General features: G+C 56.6%; 1 protein-coding gene across 1 annotated transcript in view; it reads left to right on the forward strand.

Annotated features, from left to right (window-relative positions):
• The window catches only part of CDHR2 (cadherin related family member 2), a 37,326-nt gene extending 11,703 nt beyond the window's left edge, over positions 1 to 25,623 (forward strand). Inside the window, exons 4-32 of the mRNA XM_037064428.1 lie at positions 4,546 to 4,685; positions 4,816 to 4,869; positions 6,717 to 6,806; positions 8,570 to 8,659; positions 9,181 to 9,306; positions 9,404 to 9,550; positions 9,633 to 9,708; positions 9,806 to 9,921; positions 10,034 to 10,267; positions 11,415 to 11,570; positions 11,654 to 11,815; positions 12,101 to 12,162; positions 12,374 to 12,617; positions 14,654 to 14,893; positions 16,680 to 16,749; positions 16,909 to 17,514; positions 18,290 to 18,361; positions 18,766 to 18,815; positions 19,995 to 20,146; positions 20,295 to 20,403; positions 20,498 to 20,586; positions 21,029 to 21,097; positions 21,210 to 21,287; positions 21,382 to 21,442; positions 21,524 to 21,648; positions 22,194 to 22,307; positions 22,391 to 22,471; positions 22,813 to 22,870; positions 25,381 to 25,623. Coding sequence (XP_036920323.1) covers positions 4,546 to 4,685; positions 4,816 to 4,869; positions 6,717 to 6,806; positions 8,570 to 8,659; positions 9,181 to 9,306; positions 9,404 to 9,550; positions 9,633 to 9,708; positions 9,806 to 9,921; positions 10,034 to 10,267; positions 11,415 to 11,570; positions 11,654 to 11,815; positions 12,101 to 12,162; positions 12,374 to 12,617; positions 14,654 to 14,893; positions 16,680 to 16,749; positions 16,909 to 17,514; positions 18,290 to 18,361; positions 18,766 to 18,815; positions 19,995 to 20,146; positions 20,295 to 20,403; positions 20,498 to 20,586; positions 21,029 to 21,097; positions 21,210 to 21,287; positions 21,382 to 21,442; positions 21,524 to 21,648; positions 22,194 to 22,307; positions 22,391 to 22,471; positions 22,813 to 22,870; positions 25,381 to 25,497 — 3,788 coding nt within the window. The 3' untranslated portion in view covers positions 25,498 to 25,623. The remainder of the gene's footprint in view (positions 1 to 4,545; positions 4,686 to 4,815; positions 4,870 to 6,716; positions 6,807 to 8,569; positions 8,660 to 9,180; positions 9,307 to 9,403; positions 9,551 to 9,632; positions 9,709 to 9,805; positions 9,922 to 10,033; positions 10,268 to 11,414; positions 11,571 to 11,653; positions 11,816 to 12,100; positions 12,163 to 12,373; positions 12,618 to 14,653; positions 14,894 to 16,679; positions 16,750 to 16,908; positions 17,515 to 18,289; positions 18,362 to 18,765; positions 18,816 to 19,994; positions 20,147 to 20,294; positions 20,404 to 20,497; positions 20,587 to 21,028; positions 21,098 to 21,209; positions 21,288 to 21,381; positions 21,443 to 21,523; positions 21,649 to 22,193; positions 22,308 to 22,390; positions 22,472 to 22,812; positions 22,871 to 25,380) is intronic.
• The last annotated feature ends 19 nt before the right edge of the window (positions 25,624 to 25,642 follow it).

The following is a 25,642-nucleotide window of genomic DNA, read 5'->3' on the forward strand; positions in this document are numbered from 1 at the left end:
CAGTTGTTAATAACTGTGAGTTTGTTGTCATTTTATTGTTTATAGTTTTTATCTTCTTTTTCTTAGGTAAGTTCCTTTAACATTTCATATAATAAGGGCTTGGTGATGATGAATTCCTTTAACTTGACCTTATCTGGGAAGCACTTTATCTGTCCTTTTATTCTAAATGAAAGCTTTGCTGGATAGAGCAATCTTGGATGTAGGTCCCTGTCTTTCATGACTTTGAATATGTCTTTCCAGCCCCTTCTTGCCTGCAAGGTTTGTTTTAAGAAATGAGCTGACAGTCTATGGGAACTCCTTTGTAGGCAACTGTCTCCTTTTCTCTGGCTGCTTTTAAGATTCTCTCCTTGTCTTTAATCTTGGCTAATATAATTATGATGTGCCTTGGTGTGTATTGCCCTGGGTCCAACTTCTTTGGGACTCTCTGAGCTTCCTGGACTTCCTGGAAGTCTGTTTCCTTTGCCAGATTGGGGAAGTTCTCCTTCATTATTTGTTCAAATAAGTTTTCAATTTCTTGCTCTTCCTTTTCTCCTTCTGGCACCCCTATTATTCAGATGTTGGAATGTTTCAAGTTGTCTTGGAGGTTCCTAAGCCTGTCTTCATTTTCTTGAATTCTTGTTTCTTCGTTCTCTTCCTTCTGCTCCAAAATGTTGATCTGAATCCTGGTTTCCTTCCCTTCACTGTTGGTTCTCTGTATATATATTTTTATTTCACTTCATATAGCCTTCACGTCTTCCTTTATTTTGTATCTGTACTCAGTCATTTCTGTGCGCATCTTGATTACCACTGTTTTGAATTGTGCATATGATAGGTTGACTATCTCTTCACCACTTAGTTGTTTTTCTGGAGGTTTTTTTTAAAGATTTTATTTATTTATCTTTAGAGGGGAAGGGAAGGAGAGAGGGAGAGAAACATCAATGTATGGTTGCCTTTTGTGCGTCCCCTGCTGGGAGTTGGCCTGCAGGGAACTGGCCTGCAGCCCAGGCATGTGCTCTGACTGAGAATCGAACCGTGATCGTCTGAGTTGCAGGCCCGCGCTCAATCCACTGAGCTACACCAGCCAGGGCGTTTTTCTGGAGTTTTGACCTGTTCTTTTATTTGGGCTGCATTTTTAAAAGATTTTATTTATTTATCTTTAGAGAGGAAAGGAAGGAGAGAAGGAGAGAAACATCAATGTATGATGTTTCATCAATGAAACATCAGTGTATGCCTCTCGTGAGTCCACTGCTGGGAACTGGCCTGCAACCCAGGCATGTGCCCTGACTGGGAATCAAACGGTGATTGTGTGGTTCGCAGGCCCGCGCTCAATCCACTGAGCTACACCAGCCAGGTGTTTGGGCTGTATTTTTTACCCTGGTGCACCTGACAAGGGACAGGGCCCTAGGTGTTCGTCAGGGTGGGGCAACCCACCTCTCTGATGCACTGTGGAGCTGTATGTGGGGGAGGGGTCAAAGAGGGAACAATGCCGCTTGCTCTGCTCTCGGCTGGTTTCCAGTCACTTCCCTGATACCCAAAGTAAATTGGGTGGTGATTCCTCGGTGGGGGGGTTTGTTTCTCTCCAATGAACTCTCCTGTGAGACAGGCCATTTCTCCCACCGCCACAACCCCCATAGATTTTTACAGCCAGAGGTTTTGAAGCTTTATTTCCCTGCTGGAAACCTGGGTTGTGCTGTCTGTCTCGCTCCCCTGTTATTCCTCCCAGTTTCACTGCATGCAAATGGAGGATGGCTTGGTCTGCTAGCCACTGCCTCACCTGCCTGGTCTGCTGCTTTGTCATGTGTCTTTTCCTCCGGCTGCCTGTCTCTGTCCCCTCCTACCAGTCTGAATGAATGTTTCTTCTTTAACCCCTTGGTTTTCGGACTTCCCATACAGTTCAAAACCCTGGGAATTTTGGTGGATTTTTGTTTTTAAATTTGTTGTTGTTTTCATTTTGGTCGTGTGAGGAAGCAAAGTATATCTACCTATGCCTCCCTTTTGGCCGAAGTTGCTTTTTACCTATTTTTGTAGAAATGAAAACCCTCTTTGGATTTCTCTCAGTTGGCCAAAACTGGTACTAGTGTAGGTCTTTCGTGAAAGCGAAGTTGCATAGAGAAAACTTTAGGCCCTGGATGGTGTGGCTCAGTGGGTTGAGTGCCAGCCTGGGAACCAAACGGTCGCCAGTTCAGTTCCCAGTCGGGGCACATGTCTGGGTTCTGGGCCAGGTTCCCAATGGGGGGCACACGGGAGACACCTTGATGGTTCCCATTGATGGTTTTCTCCCTCTCTTTCTCCCTCCCTTCCTTCTCTCTATTAAGTGGCAATCCCTGTGTAACACACACACAGGAAGCACACTGGACTCACACGTAGCCACAATGGGAGCAGGACCCGGGACGCTGCCAACACCGCTGGTCGTCTCTCCCACCCCACCCTACACAAGACCTGTGTTCCTGACAGCAACACTGTGTGTATTTAGTGCTGTCACACAGACTTTAAAAAAACTGATTCTTGAGAAAGAGGAAGGGAGGGAGAGAGAGGGGGGATTGATTGCCTCTTGCACAACTGGTCAGGACTGGGGGCCAAGCCTGCAACCCAGGCATGTATCCTAACCAGGAATAGAACAGGGGATATTTTGCTTTGTGGGTGATGCTCCAGCCAAGCCACACTGGCCAGGGCATCAGGCAGAATTTTTTAAAAGTCTAGAATTATGGTGTTTTAAATGTCAGGTTGAGTGACAAACATTTATCATCCTTAATATACAAAGACCTCTCCTCTATGTATATTTTATTTTTGTAGCTCTGACTAATCTATTTGTTATACTTGATTTTTTAAACTTTTTAAAAACATTTTATTTATTTATCTTTGGAGGGATAGGGAAGGAGAGAGGGAGAGAAATATCAGTATGTGGTTGACTCTTGTGCGTCCCCTGCTGGGAACTGGCCTGCAACCCAGGCATGTGCCCTGACTGGGAATGTACCTGCGATCCTTTGGTTCATAGGCCCGTGCTCAATCCATCGAGCTACACCAGCCAGGTTCAGGTTGATTTTTCTAAAGTGCATTTCCTCTCTGATACATCATTCTGTGCCCACGGACGGACGTATACAGATGAGGATTCCCACACACCCACCACCACTCTTATGTCCTTGTGTGTGAGGGCCAGATCTGTGTGCATTTGGACACTCCTGAGTCAGGATATGCTGTAGAATTGAGGCGGCCACTTAGCACAGAGCCTCTTCGCCCACCAAAAGCACATTATGTTGACAGTGCGTCTTACCCCCAAGAAGTCATAGTGCAGACACCACCATCATTTTAGCAGAACACTGTCTCGGCGGTCTTCCTGGAGGAGGGGTGCTTGATGGGGGGAGACTGTGACCAGGCTTTCCAAGGAGCTGCCGAAGGGGCTAGGACTGTTTGATCAAAGGAAAGCAGGCCTGGGGCACGCTGCCAAGCCTGTCCCTGAGGCTTTCATGGGCCAGAGGAGGTGGGCTGGCTCCCTGAGACCCTCAGGCTGGGCCCCATGGCCGCATGTGACCATTATGGCATATGTGCCTTTGTGGACCCCTTTTCGAAGAAAGTATGTTAAAAGTATATCTCGTGATTGCATCGGTCTGAAAATAAATAGCATGCAGGCTGGATTATAATGTCTTCCTTCTGGATTTTCAAAAAAATTAAACTCTCTTGTGTGCCCCTAAAAGTGTCACAGACCCTGGGCACCACACCCCGGGGACCCGCACTGGGGAGCTCTGGGGGAATATGCATGAGGAAATGGAGAAAGCCCTTGCAAACGGACAGCTGTCTGACAATGAAAGGGGGTGGCTGAGGGGAGAGGAAGTTCAGGCTCCGAGGTGCCTGAGCAGAGGTCGGATGGGATAAAGGAGGTGAGGCTCTGGGAGCAGGTGTGGGTTGGAGGACTCTGTAAGTGCTTCTTTCAGTCTGGAGAGAAGGTAACTTTGGGATTTTCTAGCTGCCCCCCCGCCTCCCGCACTGCCACCCCTTCTCTGCCCCCGGGGTAGCAGGGTGTACTCTCTGGAGGCCCAGCAGAGAGCAGAGAGCAGGCGCTGGGAGGCCAGCAGCAGGTGCTCCCAAGAGTGGATTGTCCTGGGCAAGCTCCCAGGGTGGAGGAAGACTTAGAAGGGCCCCGGGCCCCTCCAGAGGGCCTTCAGCAGCCTTCTCACCCCTGACCCCGCCCTAAGGCTGTAGCTAGACACCTTAACTTCACCCCTCTTTGGTCTTCTCTCTAGGAATTCTAGGAGGGCAGGTCCTGGGGTTGGGCTAGGGCAGAGGGAGGACCCTGGGTAACTGCCCATCCCAGTGAGTCCATTGCGGTTGGGGTCATTCCCCCAAAGGAGAGCAGGGAACCATGACCAAAAGGCCTCTGAGTGCGTGCTGGGTAACAACACCCAAACCTGACACCCATGACCACAGAGGCTAGAGCCCTGGGGGCTGGGAGGGCTCAGATTTCTGGGCGCAGAGAAGTCAGGCCCCTGAGGCCAGCCTGTGGGGCGGCTCAGCCAGGCCATTCGTGAAGGAGGTAGCTGCAGACCCTGGGCGCTCCCTGTCCCATCCCAGGTGCTGAGGCCTTCTGGATGGCAGCTGAGGACCTGGACAACGACCCTCTGACCTATGGGATTAGTGGCCCCAATGCCTACTACTTCAAGGTCACCTCAGACACTGGGGAAGTGAAGCTGGACAGCCCGCTGGACTATGAGGTAAAGGGCAGTGGCCTGGGAAGGCCTGGGAGGAGGATGTGGGAACGAGGGGGCCCTGGGAGCCAGTGCTGGGGGCCAGGCTCCTGCCTGGGTCAGAGCTCACTGGGCCCCTTCTCTCCTCCTGCTGCAGACGAAGTCCTGGTTCTCAGTCAGCATCTCTGTGAACGACGGTCACAACAACCCAGTGAGTTGGCACAGGGTGTGGGGTGTGGCGGGGAGGGGTGTCCAGGGACCAGGGGTCGGGACTGGGCCGCTCCCGATGGCGCCCCTGCCTTAGACAAGCCGAGAGGGCTCCAGTGTACAACGACAACAAAAGAATTAAATGTTTAGTGTCATCAGAATTACACTTGTCCACTTTTTGTTGCACAGTATTACCAAGATCTTAATATTTATTATTCATGCATTTTCCTTATATAGGTATATTATTTATATTATAACTGGAGACAATTATATTGTTAATGTCTGTATTAAAAAAAACAAGTGGCCAACACTTCCCTACCCAACTCCCTTGAGACGGCCACCCTCCACGCCTGCGGCTGAATGTGTCAGTGCTGATGCTCACATTTGTGAGGGCCACTGTGTCCTGGGTCTGTGAGAGCTGGGGGTTTTGTCTTCAGAACATGTTCCCCAAACTCTGTCCAGTTAAAAAAGTCATTTCAGTGACTTGGATATTTGTGAATACGTTCTCTCCGTGAACATCTCAACTACAGATGAAAGGTCAAGCCCCTTCAGGCCACCCTGCCCCGCCGACCTCTGCCTGGAGTGTCCACTGCCACCGTGCTCTTCCCCCTCTCTCCCTAGTGTGCATGCATACACGCCCACAGCCACAGCAGGCAGGCTGTCCTGTTCCATGCATTTTCTGATATTCATGTGGGATCCTAGTGCATGTGTTGTGTGTGTGTGGTTTTTCTAAAGATTTTATCCATTTATCTTTAGAGGGGAAGGGAAGGAGAGGGGGAGAGAAATATCAATGTATGGTTGCCTCTCCTGCGTCCCCTGCTGGGAACTGGCCTGCAACCCAGGCATGTGCCCTGACTGGGAATCGAACCGCGATCCTTAGGTTCATAGGCCCGCGCTCAGTTCACTGAGCTACACCAGCCTGGGCCATATGCTGTGTTTTTTTAAAGCTTATATTTATTGATTTTAGAGAGAGAAAGAAAGGAGGGAAGAGAGAGAGAGAGATTTTTGTTCCACGTGTTGATGCATTCGTTGGTTGATTCTTGTATGTGCCCTGCCCAGGGATCGAACAGGCAACCTTGGCGTATTGGGACGACACTCTAACAGCCTGAGCTACCTGGTCAGGGTGCACATATTGTGTTGAACTGCCAGGTTTCCTCAGCTCTCAGCTCTGGAGCTCGTGCCGTGCCCGTGTCACTGTCTCTTTACTGTCTCAGTTCCAGCTGATCTGCTGTAATAGACATTTAGATTGTTTGCAGCTTTCCATGATGGCAAACAGAGCTAAAATGAATATGCGTGTCATAGGACAGGCACATTTTAGATTTTTAAAAGTGACCTAATGATGGCCCTGGCTGGTGTGGCTCAGTGGATTGAATGCCAGCCTGTGAGCCTCATGGTCACTGGTTCGATTCCAGTCAGGGCACAGGCCTGGGTTGTGGGCTGGGTCTCCAGTTGGGGGTGTGCAAGAGGCAACCGATTGATGTCTGTTGCACACAATCGATGTTTCTCTCCCTCTCTTTCTCCATCCCTTTCCCTTTCTCTAAAAAGAAATAAAATCTTTTAAAAAAGTGACCTAGTGATGCCTGCAATTTGCACTCAAATGGTTCAGAGACAATCTGTACTCAAACGTGAAGAGAGAGGGAGAGAAATCTAGATGAAGGGTATGGCGAGCTCTTTGTACTAGACTTGCAATTTTTCTGGCATCTGAAATTGTATCAAATAAAAGGTTGCCGAAAACATCACCGAACCATCTACCTGAGAAGCCGTGTCCACTTGCCAATCTGCCCTGATGCTTCTCACCTTGATTTCTCAGGAGCCCACCTTTTCCAGGCTTACCGGGCTTTCTCCCCACAGGTGCAGAAGGATTTTCAGGTGATCGTGGAGGACAGAAATGACAATGCACCTGTTTTCCAGAACACCGATTTCTCCGCCACCATCAGTGAGGTAAGACCTGCCTTCATGGTTATGTGGCAGGGGGTCGGGGGGTGGGGGGGAGACAAGTGCCCTAGAGGCTCTTCTCAGAGCGGGAGGGGCCAGACTGAGGCAGCAGGGGGCCTGGGGTCGAAAAAAGCACCTGCTAGAAGGGGCAGCTGCAGGCCCTGAGTCCCGGGGATATAACCCAGGAACCACAGGTAGAACAACATTGGGAACCAAGCAGACTGCTTCGGAATTCTTTCGATTTTAAAAGGGGGGGGGGGAGGATTTGATTTTCTTACGTATCTGAAAAATTTAGAGGTGTGTCTAGATTCAGGCATGGCTGGGTCCAGGTTACTCAGACCGCACCATCAAGAGGAGATTTCTCTCCACTGCTCAGCTCTGCTTCTCATGTCGCCCTCACCCTCGGGCAGGTGGGCGGTACTCCCTCCTGGTGACAGATGAACGTGTCCCCAGCAGCTCCAGGCTTGCTTGCCACCAGCTTCGCAACCTCAGCGTAGACTGCCTCTTTCTCAGTGGTCCCAGCCCAAACCCCAGGGCTGACTCTCATTGGCCCATTTTGAGTCATGTGGATATGGGGTGCTCTGATTGGCTAGGTCTGCATCAAGAGCCTTCCCCTTGTAGCAAGGGAAGGCAGCCTCGCTTGAACTTCACGGGTCGGGAGAGGTTTCCCAGCGGTCCCTGAGCGGTAAACAAGGGCACTCCCGAACCTTCGTGACTAAGTGGCTTTGAAGATCCCTGAGGTTAGGTCTCCACACAACATAGACACGAGGCTCTGCTGGAGCCCCTACTGGGTGCCAGGCGCTGTCCGCCATGCTGAGGACATCGGGTGAACAACACCGGCCTGGTTACCCACTCTCAGCGGCCCATATTATAGTCCAGAGCAGACACTAATCAAGGAAACATGAGATAAGCAGCAGCATCGCCAATGGTGTGAAGCTTCACAGCGCTCACAAAACAGGGCAAAGTTAGACAAGGTGCCGGAATACGGGCTGCTTCTCTGAACAAGTGACATCTGAGCAGAGACTGCACGGCGCGAAGAAGCTGGCTCCAGGCTGCTGCAGAACAGGGTGTTCCAGGCAGGGGAACAGCACATGCAAAGGCACTGCAACGGGGAAGCCAGGAAGCCCATGTGGATGGAGGGTGGAGAGCCAGGGGGCGGTGAGGTCAGAGAGGTGGGCAGTCGCAGTCCATGAAGGCAACGTGGGTCGTATTCTGAGAGGAATGGGGACCCCTGCGTTCGTAGCAGAAGGACACTGTGGTCCGGTTCGCGATGTCCGAGGACCTCTTTGCTGCCTCGTGGACGGGGGTGGGGGTGGGGGGTTGGGTCCGGGCAGCGGTTGCAGGGCCAGGTGGCGGGCGCCAAGGCCTTCTGGGAGAACCCTTAGCTCTGCGGGGCACTGCCTGCAGCCTGCAGCCTGCAGCCTGCAGCTGAAGGCTGCGGACTGTCCGGCCAACGGACGGGCCCATCTGGCTTCTGGAGTGACCACTGCAAATGAGAAGCCAGCTCGAGGGGTGGGGAGGCTGCGTGGGAATAGGAGGGGGCGGGGGGACGCTGCTCCCCTCCCCCCAACCCCATTGGCCTCCAGAAGCCCAGCCCATTTGGGAAGGAAAAGGGAATATGTGTGGAACTCGGGGTTTCAGGCCTTGGAAATGCTGTCATCACCCCTGAGGGGCCTCTGGGGCCTGGGGACACCAAAGCCCAGGGTGGGAGTGTGAAGCACTCAGGAGGAGGTGGATGGGGCTCTTAAGTGACAAGTCCCTCATTGCAGATCCTGCCGGTCGGCTCACTGGTGTTCTCGGTGCTGGCCACGGACAAAGACACGGGGTCTGCTGGTGTCGTGCAATACTACATAGAGCGGGTGAGTGCAGCGTGGGCCCACCTCCCCCTGCCCCTGGCCACCAGGGGGCAGCGTCTTCCACCGTGAGGGCTGGGCCTCCCCGCCCCCATCCTGCTCCCTTACCTCCCTTGTTGGCCCAGAGGCCTAAGTTGGTACCTGCTGCTGAACAGGGCCCTCTGCCCACCCTCTGGTGCTGGGCACTGTCTGGGCCTTTACTGAATCTGTGCCACACCACTTGGTGGAGGAAACTGAGGCCCAGAGAGGTCCAGGCTGTTGTCCAAGGTCACACAGACCATAGGGGCGCAGCCCCAGGTCTCATGAAGACAGATTTGCCAGCTATAGCTCCCTCTGCGAGCGCCCACTCCTTGCTTGTCACAGACCTCAGCTCGTTTGGCCCTCCTTTTTGACCCACGGGGCCCACTTCCCTGAGGAAACTGAGGCTCGGGGAGGTGAAGCGCCTGGTGAGGTTGGACCGCAGGTCTTGCAGAGCAGGTGCGGGAGCAGGGCCATTGGGAGCCTGCCCTGCCTGTGCCCTGCCTCAGGTCATCCCGAGCACAGGGGACAGCAAGGACCTCTTCGGGATCCTGTCTAATGGCTCCATCATCCTCAATGGCAGCCTCAGCTATAACAACAAGAGCGCTTTCTACCAGCTGCAGCTGAAAGCCTGTGTGAGTGGGGGTGGGGGTCCCCGCTCAGCTGGGCGCCTGGTAGGAGCCAAAGGCTTCCCTCACACTCACAGGGGCATCTCCCCCTCCCAACCCGCAGGACCTGGGCGGCATGTACAACAACAGCTTTGTCGTCCAGTGCTCCTCCCCCGTCTTCTTGTCCATCTCTGTGATCGATGAGCCGGACCTGGACCCCCAGTTTTTCAGGGAGTCCTACTCGGCCTCTGTGTCTGAGGACGCACCTCAGGTATGCTGGGGACCGGGGTGGGAGGTCTAGGCCGAGCGGAGGTGCAGGGAAGGCAGGGGCCACTGACCACGCCTCCTTGCAGGGAACCTCTGTGCTGAAGGTGGAGGCTATGGACAGGGACAGAGGTGTCAATGACAACGTGACCTATGTCATCTCCAGTGAGGACAAGGGTGGCCCCCGCAGGGGATGGGATGCAGAAGGGCAGGGGCTCCATCAGAGCTTCTGCAAGCGGCTGCTCCCGCTGTCTTTTGCCAGACTCCACAAGGCCTGGCTGGTTTGCCATCGGGCCAGACGGGGTGATCAGCGTCAGCGGTGCCCTGGACAGGGAACAGCTGCTGGAGGAGGATGAGGAGGTGCAGGTGCAGGTCACGGTGAGTGAGGCGCCCACAACCCCCTCCCACCCCCACCTCTGACCTTGGATCTCAGGTCTCTCTGAGCACTGGTTCTCTGGCCTCTGGCCTCTGGTCTCTGCCCTGCTCTCAGGCCACGGAGGTGCACCCCAACATCTACGGGCAGGAAGCCAAGGCGAGCGTATGGGTCACGCTGCGGGTGACAGATGTCAATGACCACAACCCTGAGTTTTTCAACTGCAGTCTTCCGACCTGCACCTTTTCCCCGCAAGAAGCCCAAGACAACTTCACCAGCTCCGTGGACGAGCACTCCTCCGCCCGCATCCCTGTGGACGGCCTCACCATGGCGGTCTACGACCCGGACAAGGCAGGCGCACCCCACGGAGGGGGCACGGCAGTGGGGCAGTGGGAGGTGCCTGGGCGAGGGAGGGCCCTCCATGCACAGCAGGGGGGTGAGCGGCGGGTGGCGGTGGTGCCAATCACGAGTACAGTGCTCTTTGGGAATGTTGGGGGGCGGTCTTGTGTCAGGGGGCAGGTGGTGAAAAGAAAGGGGGTTGAATGGAGGTTGGTGCTGGCGGCTGGTAATTTTGAGTGGAATGCAGCCTTTGGTGGTGTTGAGGGGAGGGAGGTGGTGGGGGCTGGTGAAGTTGAGGGGTGCTGGGAGAGGACTGGATATTGGGGTGGGGGATGTGGCAGTATGGAGCCCAGGGTGGCCTGAGTGAGGGTTAAGTTTTGGGGAGGGTGATGCTGGGTGGTGGGTGAATTGGATGATGCTGAATGACCAGGTATTGGTTGTGTTTGGGGATGCTGAGTTGGTACACGATGTGGAGGGGAGGGTGACGTTGGGTGGCGGCAGCTAGCTGGGTGAGTTGAGTTGGTGGTTGTCATTCAGTGGAATGGAGGGGTGTGAGTAATGGGGTGACGCTGGGTGTTGGTGGTGCTGGTGCTGGGATGGAATGGGTGGTGGACGGGGGTGAGTGGTGCCCGGAAAGGAAGGCTCATTCCGATGCTTCATGGGAGTGGTGTGTGTGTGTTGGGGCTCCGCCTCCGCAGACCTGGGGCCCACAGAACCCTAGAGACGGTCTTCTTATTATTTTTTTAAAGATTGTATGTATTTATTTTTAGAGAGGGGGAAGGGAGGGAGGAAGAGGGGGAGAGAAACATCAATGTGTGGTTGCCTCTCTCATGCCCCCCACTGGGGACCCGGCCCACAACCCAGGCATGTGCCCCAACCAGGAATTGAACTTTTGGTTCACAGTCCAGTATTCAATCCACTGAGCCACACCAGCCAGGGTGAGAAGTCTTCGGATGAGCCCCCATTCGCAGGGTCTCATGGCCAGCCCAGTCTCCGGGGGCCCCCTGTGCCTCAGTTTCCTGAGTCCCCCATTTGTGGGCCTCAGTGGGCCGGGTTCCCTAAGGCAGGAACCTGAGCCTGGGACTGGGGCAAAGGTGTGTGTGGGGCTGGGCGTGTTGCAGGGAGTGGGGTCCCTTGACTACACAATGCACCCTCACAGGGCATCAATGGCACCTTTCTGCTGTCCCTGACGGGCCCCGACCAGGCAGCCTTCACCGTCTCCCCCGGGAAGGCATCAGGCTCCACAGATGTGCAGGTGCTGGTGAGGTCTCCGGCGCTGGTGGACTATGAGGAGAAGACGGTGATGCTGGTGCAGGTGCGGGGCACCCTGGGACCCCTGGGAGTGCAGGCTATGGGGTGCTCTGGTCCCAAGGCCACTGCCTGCTTCCCTGTCCTCAGGTTGTGGCCACTGACTCCGCCAGTAAGAACCAGTCTGTCGCCTGGGTGACCATCTACCTCAGGGACATCAATGACCACAGGCCCACGTTTGCCCACAGCCAGTACAACGTCAGCGTCTTTGAGCACAGTGCTATCGGCACAGTGGTCACCAGCGACGTCCACGTGAGTGAGGGGGATGGGGTTGGGCCTGGCGGGGCACCCCTGGGAAGGGCTGACTGGGGACCGTGGCCCTGTCCGGGCCTCTGTGTCATCTGATGCCCCTGGGTCTCAGCAAGTGTGAGTGTGTGAGTGTGTATGGGCATGTTTGGGGGGGCATGTAGAGTGAATCCGTGTCAGGGTTCTCCCTCTGTGCCAGGAAGCAGACCAGCCTGCCCCATCAGCTGTGCAGCTGGCAGTGAGCGCTGCCTCTTGTGAGCAGTGGGCCATGATCTGTCTCTCTGCCCACAGGCCTCTGATCCTGACACGGGTGAGGGGGGCCGCATCACCTACAGCCTGCTCCCGGGGCCTGGGTAAGCGAGGCCCAGGGCAGGCGTGGCGGGCAGGGCAGGTGGGTGGAGCACAGCGTGATTTCAGACGAAAAACGAACCATGCTTTCTTTGGTGTAAGCAGGTTGCCACTCTTCGATGGGATGTGGCGCAGTATTTTTTGTTGCTTAGTTGAACTTCAGGCCTCAGTGGGCATCCTATCTCTCTCTTTGCTCCATCTGGGCTCCCTGCACAGGGTGGATATCTTCGCGGTGGACCCAGACTCGGGCACGGTGACGGTGAGAAACAGTGAGCTGCTGGACCGGGAGAAGCAGGCTGTGTTCTACCTCACGCTGCAGGCCACTGACGGTGGGGGCCTGTCGTCCTCCACCATGCTGAGGGTCAAACTGCTGGACATCAATGACAACGAGCCGGTGGTCATCGGCTCCTACAACATCTTCATCCAGGAGGAGACCGGCAATGTCTCTGTGATCATCCAGGTACATGCCAGCCTGGGCCTGGTGGGCAGGACAGGGAGCTGGAGCCAAGCCTGGCTCTGTAGTCAGGTTGGCCCTGGGCCAGCATCTGGGCTTTGCTGTGTGGCCCTGAGAAAATCACTCAGCCTCTCTGGGCCTCCGTTTCCTCTCTGGAAAATGAAGGCAATTATACTACTTATCCCCAAGGTCACTGGGGAATAATGAGACAATGTATGTAAAGTGCTTGGCACAAAGCCTAGCACAGAGCAAGCCCAAAAAGGATTTGAGGTGGCTTAGATTAAAGAGGAAGACAGCCCTGACTGGGGTGGCTCAGTGGATTGGGCATCGTACCACAATGTGAAAGGTTGCCGGTTCGATTCCTGGTCAGGTCTGGGTTGCAGGCCTGGTCCCCGACTGGGCAGCGTGCAAGGGGCAGCTGATCAATGTTTCTCTCACACATAGATGTTTCTCTCCCTTTCTTTCTCCCTCTCTTCCCTTTTTTCTTAAAATAAATAAATGCAATCTCAAAAAGTAAGATAAAAGTATGGAAGAAACAAATAAAGAGAAAAAATAAGGACGGCATTGGTAAAGGGCACGAAGGTAGATCTAGAACTCAAAGCCACACAATTGCTAGGAATGGGCAGAAAAATTCATTTGTGAGCTTCCTAATGGCCAAGGCAAGAACAGAAATGAGATCAATGGCTGGATTCACCAAGGCTGTGAGATACAGCCCACTGTTGGTTCCAGAGAAACACTGGGGGGAAAGCTTCCCCCAGGTCACCTTTCAGGGTTTCCTGAGAAGCGGGTGAGCAGGTCATTCCGTGGCCATGGGGCTCCCCCAACCCCTGACATCTCCCTGGGGCTGTGTGGTTTTCAGGGCTGGCTCCCATCCTGCTTGTGAAGCTAATGCTATCATGGCCCCCATTCTCAGAAGAAAACTGGGGCTCAGGGAGGTTAAGAGACTTTTCTGTTGTCGCACAGCCAGGAAAGGCGGTGTAGGGCTGGAGGTCAGACATCCTCGCCCTGAGACCTGGGCCTTGCCCGCCCCGCCCCCCCCCCCCCTCCTCGATGCTCCTCAGCCTGTGGGCTCCTGGGGCCCGAAAAGCACTTGGTGAAGTAGCTGGCCTGAGTTCAGAGCGCTGCGGGGTGAACAGAGTGGGTCAGGCTTTGGGAGAAACCGGCTCTGGCTGCCTACACAGGAGGCATTTGATAAACAAGATTCCAACAGAGCTGAAATGAAAGAGCTGAAGGTGGGGGCTGGGAAGGCAGGAAGGGGACAGACTTGGTTCCAAGTCAGAGTAGCTTGGCTCAGGATTCAAAACCACATTTGTTGAGCACCTACTATACACCAGGCCCTTTGCTGGACCCCAGGTGTCCTGAGATGATCCACCATAATTCTGTCCCTGGAGAGTAACCCAAGGGTGTCACCTGTGCTATGTGGAAGGAAACACAGGGATCCTGGAGGCCCAGGGGAGGTGCCAACCTGACCTGGGGTCAGGCAGAGGAGGTGTGAAGGGCATTCAGGGTACGGGGACAGCATGTGCAAAGGGCCCGGGGCAGGGAAGAGCCTGTGGTGTTTCTCATGCCGGGTCACCCAAAGGCAAGTCGAGCATGAGCTCAGGGCCCCGGCGCACACACAGAGGAACTCACGCAGTCACCTTGGGAAAATCAGTGTCGTCGGACTCCACTCTTACACTCTGCAGACTTTGAATGCCTATGATACACTGTCCCATGACCCCTCCCCAGGGGAATACCAGCTCTGTAAGGGAACGGTCTTGACCCGGCTCTGTCTCTGGCACCTAAAACACGACTGGCACGTTGTGGGCACACAGCAAATGCTTGTGGGCTGAGTGAACGGCCCTCCCAGAAGCTCTTGCAAGCTGTTGATGTGAGGCCCGTAGGTGGGAAACTGAAGCTGAGAGATTGGCCTGCCTCTCGCTGGCTTCAGGCCCAGTTGCTGCTCTTGGGGGCCAGCAAAGGAGGGGAGGCCGGGCTGCAGGGGTGTGCCTGGGGGCCAGGAGCACCTGCTGGCCCACACTCAGCCCTGCTGGTCTGCGCAGGCTCAGGATGCTGATGAGCCGGGCAGCAACAATAGCCTCCTGCACTTCAGCCTGCTGCCCAGCACCTACAGCCAGAACTTCTCGCTGGACCCTGACACAGGGCTCCTCCAAAACCTGGGGCCCCTGGACCGAGAGGCCATCAACCCCGCCCTGGAGGGTCGAATCGTGCTGACAGTGCGTGTGGCTGACCACGGTGTGCCCGTCCTCAGCACCGAGGTCAACGTCACCATCACCGTGGAGGTGAGGGCCGGCTCGGCCAGGGTGGGTGGTCAGGACAGGCTCTGTATTGGGGACTCCCGAGCCGGTGGCCAGCGTCCCCCTGCCCCCCAGCCTGAGTTACATTTCACTCTTTGCAGTAAGGTGGGTAAGAGTTCCAGAGACAGGGCCATGGGTGCGAATCAGCTCCCTGATTGCGTGGCTCTGGTCACTAGCTCGACCTCTCTGTGCCCTGGAGGTCCTCATCGGAAAATGAGTGGAAATGGCGTGAAGAGCACTAGTGGATGGGCAGTGTTTTGCAGAGTGCCTGACCCTGCAAGGGTCAAAAGAGAAGGGGCAAAGAGGTCAAGAACAAAGAGAAGGGGCGAAAAGCAGCGTTCACAGTGTCTGCTGCACCCCTGGCCCTGCCAGGGAGCTGTGGTCATCACTGTTTCGCTGATCAGGAAACTGAAGCACAGAGAGGCGGAGTCGCTAGCCTAGGGCCTGCGGATGGGGTTTTGAACCCCATCTGCCTGGTACTAAGGCTGCTGCCAGCCCATAGGTCGCCTTTCTCTACAAAAGTATTGTGACCAAGTGCATCTCTGCTGTGTCTGTGATGTGGATGGAGCCCTCCAGGGCCGTGCAGTGCGCAGGGTAGCCCATGGCCCATTGGGTGGGGAAGGGCTGTGTCCCCCCGCGGAGCAGGGTGACACCTCAGGGAAGATGGAGACACAGAGGCTGAATCAGGATGTGTCCACTGCCCTTGAATGGGAGTGAGCCACAGATGAGGAAGAAAGCAGCCCTGCATTTCGTGGCTTTCACAGCCACCACCTAGGCCTGACCATGGCTCTGTGAGTGGGGACTACCAACTGCAACCCCATTTTGCAGATGAAGACACTGAGGCACAGAGGGGTCAAAGGCACATGTGAGGCAGAGGCGGAGCAGGATATGACTCACAGCTGTGCTCTCAGCCAGGCCTCGAGTCGGGAAGGCCTCGAGAAGGCAGTGGCCAAGTGTGCAGAGCCTGTCACGCTGCTTCTGGGAAGTCACCAGGAGAAAATGCGTCCAGTTATGGGGGAGGGTGCTCTGTTTCTAAAGATGTGCATTCTCCCGTTACTTAGAAAATGCTGAAAGTAAAAGCGGGTGCCTGTGGGCTGCCTGTGGTGGGGGGCTGGAAAGGCCAGGGGCACCCCCAGCACCCCCCAGTGGCAGGGGAAAGTGGCAGGCAGCGCTGGCAGGGTGCTCTGATGACAGTGGCAATGCTTTGTGGGAGGGGAGGGGCAAGGGGAGGGAGAACAGAAAACGGTGGGGACCAGGCAGGCCAGGTCTCCGCCCTGGCGTGTGCTGGAGCACAGAGGATGTGTGCCTGGCATTGAGGGGTTGGCGGAGGGCAGGAGGGAAGGAGGGGACGAGGCAGAGCTCAGGCTGCAGGGTCTCTCTGGAAACAAAGTGCCATTGGTGCCAGCAGTCAGTCCGAGAGATGTGACTCCAGCTGGGCCTGGCAGAGGCACAGACGGGGACTTGGAGGCATCCTTAGACAGGGTCTAAGACAGCTCAGGGCCCTGACCAGGGAGGCAGGGAGGAGGTAGGGCGTCCTGCATGCGTATAGTGAACTTCGGGGGTCCTGCTGCAGGCCTCGGAGCCCCAGGGGTGGAACCTGGGCTAGCTCCGCCCTCCCCAAGGCCACTTCCTCACCTGTGAAGCAGGTAGCACTAAGATCTCGGTCTGGGCCTAGGTCTGGAGGAAGGGTTGGTTTCTCAGACTGGCTCTGAGGAGGCTGAGCCCTGGGGGCTCCTGAGGTTCCCGGACTCAGAACTGCCCCTGTCTGCAGGACATCAATGACAATCTGCCTATCTTCAACCAGTCTGACTACACCTTCTGGGTGAAGGAGAGGGACCCAGGTAAGTTTTCTCTGGGTCAGGTTGGGTACGGGGCCTGGGGGCCCGTGTGGCGTACGACCCCTCCCAGGGTGGGCTGAAGCACCTGTGGGAGGTGAGAGCAAAGGACGTCTGGGGGGGGCCAGGCCAGAGAACCCCCTGAGCTCTGGCCCTCATCCACAGGTGTGCTGGTGGGTGTGGTGAAGGCCCAAGACGCAGACCAGACGGAAGCCAACAACCGCATCAGCTTCAGCCTATCCGGGAGTGGTGCCAACAACTTCCTGCTCCGAGGCTCAGTGCTGGGGCCCGGGCAGGCGGAGGGCCACCTCCGCCTGCCCGCTGATGTCAGTCTGGACTATGAGACCCAGGCCTCCTTCAACCTGACCGTGACTGCCGAGAACCCGGACCCCCAGGGGGCCAAGACCACAGCAGCGGTCTTCGTGCGTGTGGAGGACGTGAATGATGAGCCCCCCACCTTGGACCCGGCCTCACTCCGGGGCATCCGGGTGGCTGAGAATGGCTCGCAGCATGGCCTGGTGGCCGAGGTGGTGGCCCATGATGTGGACACCAACGCACAGCTGGAGGTGCAGCTAGTGAACGTTGTCTGCACCAAGGCCGGGGCCGACGTGGGCAGCCTGTGCCAGGGCTGGTTCTCTGTGCTGGCCAACGGCTCTGTGCTCATCAACCAGAGCGAGGCCATCGACTACGAAGCCTGCAACCTGGTCACGCTGGTCGTGCGGGCCTATGACCTCATGACTGACCCCCGATTCCAGGCCTACAGTGACAACGGTGAGGTGGCCCAGCACGGAGGACTTGTTAAGCTGACCACAGGGGCCATGGGAAGGAACCCTGGGCTGGAACCTGTGAGGTCTGGGTTCAGATCCTAGCTCCAGCTCTCACCGGCTGTGGTGCTGGGAAACTGGTGACCCCTCCTCCAGCCTTGCTGTCCCCATCTGTCAGGCGGAGCTGGGGAGCAGGTTGGCTTGCAGATTGAATGAGAACCCACACGTAAAGCATATAGCCTGGTGCTCGGCACACAGCAAGAGCCTCTTAATGCTATCATTTTGTGAGGTCTGTCTCACCTTTGACCTGAGGTGCAAAATAACCATACTAACTAGTACCGAGTCCTTACTACAGCCTAGAGCCATGCCAGGCAGCAGGCAAGCGTGCCTTCATTTCACTCCCATGCAACCCAGGAAGCAGGCGACCCTTATATGAGTTTCCAGATGAGGAAACTGAGGCACAGAGTGGGCGGCGTGATAGCCTGCTCGTGCAGCTAGTGTTGGTATGTTGTTGTGGCTGGGCGAGACAGACCTGGGTCAGGCTCCATCCTGACCCACTGCTCTGGCTGTGTGACCTCAGATAAGTTGCTTACCCTCTCTGAAGTCTGGGAAGGAGACTCCTTCCCACAAAGGCCCCAGGAGACTGCGTGGGCGTCCCAGGTCGGGAACAGGGCGGGGGGACTAAGCATTGGAGGCGCGGGAGGGAGGCTGCTGGCGGAGGTCTAGGCTCTCTGGGCGAGGCCTTTGCCCAGGGACCGTAGCCAACCAAACTTGTTTCCTAGGGAGCCTTCCCATCACCATTGAGGACATCAATGACAACGTGCCCTATTTTCTGCCCGAGAGTAAGACTTTCGGTAAGCAGCAGCCCTCCCCACCCTCCACCGCCAAGACACCCTTTGGGCCACCCCATGGACCCTCCTCAGGTGCCACGTGGGCCCTTGGAAGGCAGGGGAGGTCTGCAGTCCTGCCTCTCCCCCAAGGTTCTGACAGGAGGGGACACTTGCGCGTTTACCCCGGCTCTGCCCCGGCTCACATCTGACCCCGGACCAGGCCCTCCCTGGCTGGACCTGTTTCCCCATCTGCACAGTGGGAGACGGCTGGCCTGCTAACTAATGGCTCAGGGGAGGTGGTTATGGGGGTCTCTGGTGGCAGAAAGCCTGAGGGCAGGTTTGGGGGGGTGAGCTAAGCTTGTGATCAGCACTAGGCCAGGGGGGCACTGGCCCTGACCCCACTGACCCTTTCCTATCCACGCTTGCAGTGATCATCCCAGAACTTGTGTTGCCCAACCAGCAGGTGGCGTCGGTCCGGGTGAGTCCTTGGCTTGAGCCTTTGTCAGTTACAGCAGGCGAAGGAGAAGCAGGGTCAAGGCTCTCAGGCTTTGAGTAGCGCCCCCTCCCAATATTTTATCACTGGAAAGGGGATTTATTGGATTTACCATATTAAAAAAAAACAGAATGGAAATGTACACCTGCCAATTGATACAACTTAACTTCATTCATCGTTAGATTTAGTGTTCATAAAAATTTCATGACCACAGAAACCACGGGCAGGCTAGATTTTTTCACTACACCAGGATTCTTGAGTATGACAGAGAAATCAGCTGTATGTTGAACAAGTTCCCTGCAATTAGATAATTCCCAGAGTAACAGCATAAAAAGACTTCCGGTTCTTCACAGTGCCGGATGCGGGTGGTGGCAACGCTTGGGGGTGAGGCCCCCCGCATGGCCCGGGGCCTGGGCCTGCGGCTCTCGCTGACCTGCGGAGCCTGCACGCCTCTCTGGAACTCGGTTTCCCTCCCAGACAAGGAGCTGGCTGCCCCTCCTTGGGCAGTAAGTCTCCCTCTCTAGGTTCTTATTAGCCTTCAACAGTCAGTTTTCCAGTCTCCAGCCAATTGCCTTCTAATATTATGAGCCTGTCCATGGCTTTGAATGATTTTCTTTACACTGAATTTTTTTGAAACATAAACACCAGCTTTGGCCCCATCCTGAATAGTGACATCAGTGGACTCGAGGTTCTGTGTGCTGGTTATATTCTATTTTTCTCTGAAAGGCACTGGAATGAATAAAAATGTCTGTGCCCTTTCCCCCAGCTATTTCACGGTCCATTAGGGGAATGGGTGCTCACGTCAGTAAGCACTGAGGTGAGGGCTCCAAGGGGAGGAGCCTGGCACACAGTAGGTGTTCAGGACAGCTGAGAGTCCCTGTGCTTGTGTATGAGTGTGGTGATGGGGGGGGCGGGGGGGCAGGGCAGGATTTACACATAAAAGGTGCTTTGGGCAGTCCCTTCCTGGGTCGGGGGGGGGGGGGGGGGGGGGNGGGGGGCGCGGCCAGAGGCTGGGGCTTGCCCAAACCTGGATTTGTCCTCAGCACTTGCTCTGTCGGGGTGGCCTGTGGACGGCTGATAGAGGCCATGCCCCAGCGTCTGGTCCCTGCTGGGGGCGGAGGGGTCCCCAGCCTGGCCCACAGATGCGTCTGCTTTTGCTGTCAGGCCAGAGACGACGACTCAGGGGACAACGGGGCCGTCCTGTTCTCCATCCTGCAAGTGGATTTTGTCACCAAGGATGGGGCCACGACCCCTTACCAGGGCTTCTTTCGGATTTCTACCTCTTCAGAGGCTGATGTGTTCATTGGCAACATTGAGTAATTGTGGGCAACCCCTGGGTGGGGTGGGGGGAGCCCAAAGGGGACCTCAAGGCAGTGAGTTTCCCCTCCTTGGAAGTGTACAGTGGGTTCCAGAGGACTCTGGCTTGGATTCCAAGGTGGAGCTGTGCCCTCTTATTTCCCACAGACTGGTGACCAGCCTTGATTCCACTCTCCAAGGCACCTACCAAGTGACAGTCCGGGCCCAGGACAGGCCATCAGCGGGTCCTGCCCTGGAAGCCCAGACCACCCTGAATGTGAGCACTGGGCCCCGCCTCCAGCCCCGGCATCATGTACCAGGCCTCAGGGTCCCGGGCCTCACCTCTCTCTGCCCATGCCCTCTGCCCACAGCTCTTCACAGTGGATCAGAGTTACCGTGTAAGGCTGCAGTTCTCCACAAGCAAAGAGGTCGTGGGTGCCAACACGAATGAGATTAAGGAGTAAGTCTAGGGAGCCTGGGGGGACCGTGGGGAAGAACAGTGCCTGGGAGCCTGGTCCCCCCATAAGACCTGGAGGGAACGTCCCTCAGCCCTGTCCCAGGCTCATATCACATCTGTGTCCGTCTGGGACCCTGTACATCCCAGGCACTTCCTCCCTGCACATCCCCAGAAGCCTGTGGTTAGCCAGGCAGAGAGAAACCTGAACAGGGCTGCCACGTGCGATTGCTCGAGGCACTTGGCTTGCTAAGCTGTGAACCTGCCCCCAGGGGAAGGGACTTCCTAGTCCCCGCACCCATGGGTGCCATCTGCTTGGCCGACGGGCTACGAGTAGCAGGGCCCCTTTTTGAGTCATGTGATTCTCAGTTCTGCTAGCAGAGCCCTGGCCACAGACCCGGTTTAGGGCCCCTCCCCCAGGCCTCTGTGACACCTGCCCCCTTTGTAGGGCTCTCATCCAGGCGACCAGGACCACTGTCTACATCGTGGACATTCAGGACATAGAATCCACAGCGCGGTGAGAGCCCGCAGGCCCAGCGGTTGGGGTGAGGATGAGGAGCAGCAGGAGGGCCCACTGGGTGGTTCGGGGCTGCCATTAACTCTCCGCCCCTGCCCCTGCCCCCTGCCAGGACCCGAGGCCGTTCCTACCTCGATGCCTACTTTGTCTTCTCCAACGGGTCAGCCCTGACACTTGAACAGCTGAATGTGTGAGTGGGCTGCCCTTGGGGTGGGCAGGAGGGTGATCCAGTAGCCCCGGGGGATGCCCATGAGCCTCAGGCCTGAGTCTCGCTCTGTGGGCAGGGTGATCCGGGCAGACCAGGACTCGCTGACACAGCTGCTGCAGCTGGGGCTTGTGATGCTGGTGAGTGACAGCAGGGCGGCAGTGGTGGGGGGCGGGGCAGGGCACGTCCTCCCCAGGGCTGCCTTCACACCCTTTCTGCAGGGCTCGCAGGACAGACAGAAGTTGGATGAGCCAATGTTGCTGCGTACTGTTGTCCTAGGACTGGGCGTGGCTTTGGTGCTGGTCATCGTGATCATGTCCACGGCCTTTGTGTGTACCCGAAAGAGGTGCTGTCCCCACCACCCCGTGTCCCCAGCCTCGCCTCTCCCACCTGACCCCCACCCAGGCATCAAGGGAGGGCGAAGAAGAGCTTGGGTTTAGTCTGTGGCAGGTGTGTCTGATTCAATCCCCAGCGACCTGTTGTGCCATCTCGAGGAGGTCGTCTCCCCTCCCTGAGCCTCAGTTTCCTCATCTGCACAATGGGCACAACACTAGATTCCTCAAAGCCCTCAAGGAAGCAGCATGCATCTCACATGTGGCGAGCTATCCTGGCACGTACAGTGCATTTAATAAATGCTGTTTCTTTTCCCTTTTCCAATACATTTGTAGTTAGCAGCCACATCTGGGTTTGATTCTAGGCCTTGCCTTGGGCCAACTGTGGGGCCTTTGGCAAATCCTTTCCCTTCTCTCGCTGTTACCTTTATTCCCTGCAAAATGGAGCTGATACTTTCATGTGCCAGGGTCATGGTGAACTCACACGCCAAGGGCCTGTACCAGGCACATGGTGGGTGACCAGGGAAAGTAGTGACCCCCACTTCCTGGCTCCCCACAGGTACCAGAGGGAGCTTCGGGCTGTAAAGGCTGCCAAGGAGGCCCGGAAAACAGCAGCAGGGGTGATTCCCCCAGCCTCTGCCATCCCCGGGACCAACATGTACACCACTGAGCGGTGAGTGGGGCTCCAAGGGTGGGCGAGAGGCCCTCCACAGGGCAGCTGAGGCCCACAGCCACTTGACTGGGCCTCCCCTCCAGGGCCAATCCCGTGCTGAACCTCTCCACCAAGGACCTGGGCTTCGAGTCCCAGTCTTCCTCCAGTGACGTGGACCATGTCAGGTGAGCAGCACCCCTCACGGCCATGCTGGTGGGTGGTGGTGGTGATGGTGATATAATGATGATGGTGATGGTGGTGGTGATGGTGTTGTTGTTGGTGATGGTGGTGTGATGGCTGTCGTAATGGTGGTGGTGATGGTGGTGGCTGTGGTGGTGGTGATGGTGTGATGGTGGTGGTGATGGTGGTAATGGTTGTGGTGGTGTGATGCTATGATGGTGGTGGTGGTGATGGTGGTGATGGTGGTGGTGAGGCAGAGAAGGTAGTAGAGGCAGTGGTGGTTCTTGGCCACAGACAGGAAGGACTGGGCCTGCCAACTGTCTGAACCCCACCATCTCCCCCACAGCCTCAACTCCCTGGATGACAACTCTGTGGATCTGGAAAAGAGCAAAGAGAAAATCAAGGCAAGAGGGGAGAGGAGTCGTTGCCCAGGGGTTCTGACTGGGGGTCCTTCTTGGAAGGACTGGACTCAGAACAGAGCTCAAGGGGTGGCTGCTGACTCGGGCATTCCTTGCTCCTGGCTGGGATGCCTTACGGCTTTGGAATGGGATTCGATCTTTGCTCCTCTACTGTTCGCAGTGACCCTGGGTGGGTGGCTTCTTCCTCTCTCTCTGCGCTGTCACCTGTAAATAGCGATTGGAACACAAGCCCCGCAGGGCTGTCGTGAGGGTGCAATAGAGTGGGAACAAAACCGGCAGGCACAAAGCAAAGCCTGAAATATCTGGTCCCTGCCTTTATGTCCCTTATAGAAAAGCAGCAGGGTAGGGGGCAAGAGATCTGGAGGTGACTATAACCTAGCAAAGGAGAGCAGGTAGGTGCAAATAAACAATAGCATCATCATTTGTTCACTAGCTTAGCTGGTTCTGTTAGCTCAAGAATTCACACAGCCGGGCCTGCTGATTGGACACACGTGGGGAGCTCTTTAGACCGAGCAGGTCACAGCCCAGGGACTTGGATTGATGGCTGAGGACATCCAGTGGGAGCGAGTTGTTAAAGCTCCAGGGTGTTCAGGTGCAGGCAGGATTGAGAAACCCAGGGAGAGCCGTAGGCAGGGTGGGAGGTGGGTCCTCCCCCTGGAGGGATGGGGCACCAGAGCCCAAAGGAACAACCTTCTCTATCCTTCCCATTTTGAAAACTGTCATCGGCGTAGAAGCTCTAAGGCCCCATGAACCTTAATGATCTGCGGTTCCATGTGCATCAGGAGAGGGGTTGGGTATCTCCTGCCGCCTGCATCCTGCCTTCAGCTGTGCTCTGCTCTCTGGGGCCTCGTCCTTCCTGCAGTACGTAATTGCCTTGCTGATGCCTTACACTGAAGGACCTGGCCCAGCAAAGCCTCTTGGGGGCCACAAAACACCAGAATGCCGCGCAGGGACCTGGCTGTCACATGGAGGCCTCCAAACGGGCCCCGGGATGTGGGCATTGGTGGCTGTCCCGGCCACCAGGCAGTGGTGGGGGTCTCTGGGGAAACGGCTCATTCTGGGTGAAGACGGTTTGAGGTGAAAGCTGCAGTGAACACACTTGCGGGGACTGCAGCAGAAGCGAATAGTATCGTGGCCACACAGGGGGCTCCCAATGAGGCCAAAGCTGACCCCCAGAGGGCCCCGGCAACGGGGCTAGGCAGGGCAGAGAGCTCTGGAGGGTCTGGAGAGGGAGGGGCCTGGCCACTGAGAGCCTCCGGAGCCAGGAGAGAGTCAAGCTGTCCTACCATGGCAAAGGATCCTTACATTTCCAGATGCTGCCTGAGGCTCCACCCACTCGCCTGTAGCAGTGGGCTGGCCCTCTCTCTTTCCTTTGGCTGAGTGGGGAACACAGTGAGGGGCATTTTTCCTTCCATCCCTGTTGCCCTGACTCACCCCAGACCTCTGTGTTTGTGTGGAAGGTGTGAGACACCTGAGGGGTCACTCAACCCTACCTTTCTAAGCAACCGAGGCCAGGGAGAGGTACTGCCTTGCCCACAGTCAGGATGCTTGGGGGGCAAGGGCAGGCCAGAACCGAGGGCTTCCGTCTCCCGAGCCCCCTCACCATTCCCTGGGCTGAATGGTGCCCACAGCCCCCACGGGGGTTCGTGGCGAGGGCTCCAGGGGGCACAAGGAGGGTGTTTAGCCTGAGCTGGGGCCCCTCAGATGGTCCCCTCTTCACCAGGGGCCAGAACAGCTCCAGTCTGAAAAAGCTCGAGTGCCCGCCCTAGGGAGGGGGTGGGGGGTCTGTCCCAGGAAGTGTCTGCTGTGGAGAGGCTGAGCCTGGAGGCTGAGGCAGGGGGCTGGCTGGCCCCCTGCAGGGGCCACCTGTGAGGTGTGCGTGACCGGCTGTGTGAGTGTGTGTGCAGCATGTCATGTGGCGTGATGTGCACCTGTGCCCCACAGTAAGCAGGGCGGGACCCTGGATGCAGCCTGGGGGCTCCCTCTGAGACTCCTGCTGAACCAGAGGCCATGTGGCGCTGCACAGGCACTCCATGGCCAGCAAGGCCAGCAGCTACCCCAGCCCTGCTCTGCCCCTGGCTGGCTGTGAGAGCCATCCAGGCCTTCCTTTCCACATCTGGAGAATGGGGCACATGACTCCTCCCTCCGGGGGTTCCTGTGGGTGGGTCAGGTAATGGATGGAAGGCACCCAGCACGGCACCCACGGTGGGGTGGGTGGCAGGACCTGTGCTGCACGGGCATTATTCAGGACCGGGCAAAGTGCCACCGTGGCCATGGGCGGGGCAAAGGCCAGAGGAGCCTCTGCCCCATTTCCAGCACTTTGCTTCAGCCCATCTGTACCTCCCATGGCCACGGGCACCTCCAGGATACGGCCAGGGAACTGAGGTCCCTAGAGGCGCAGGGTAGGACTCCAGCCATGGAGCCATCTGGTTGTGGGGCCTGGGGAGATCACCCCACCTTGCCCCAGCCTTCATGCTCCCCCTCTTTCCGTACAGAAGGAGCCCCTGCACAGTGCGGTGGAGCCGGAGCCAGAGCCAGAGCCCCTGAGCGTGGTACTGGCTGGAAGGCAGGCGGGCTTCACCAACGCTGGCCTGGATACCACAGACCTGTGATGGGGCCGTGCCTCAGAGCCCTGCATGGGCCCCCACCCTTCTGGTCTACCTCAGAAGAGACCCTGCTCCCCAATACTATACCTACCCTCCCCGAACACAGTAATATAACATAGTGATGTACCATGATTGCCTCCTTCTGCAGGTA

The sequence above is a fragment of the Sturnira hondurensis genome, unplaced genomic scaffold (assembly GCF_014824575.4).
Source record: "Sturnira hondurensis isolate 20B ecotype Veracruz unplaced genomic scaffold, ASM1482457v3 Scaffold0015262, whole genome shotgun sequence".
NCBI classification, from domain to species: domain Eukaryota; kingdom Metazoa; phylum Chordata; class Mammalia; order Chiroptera; family Phyllostomidae; genus Sturnira; species Sturnira hondurensis.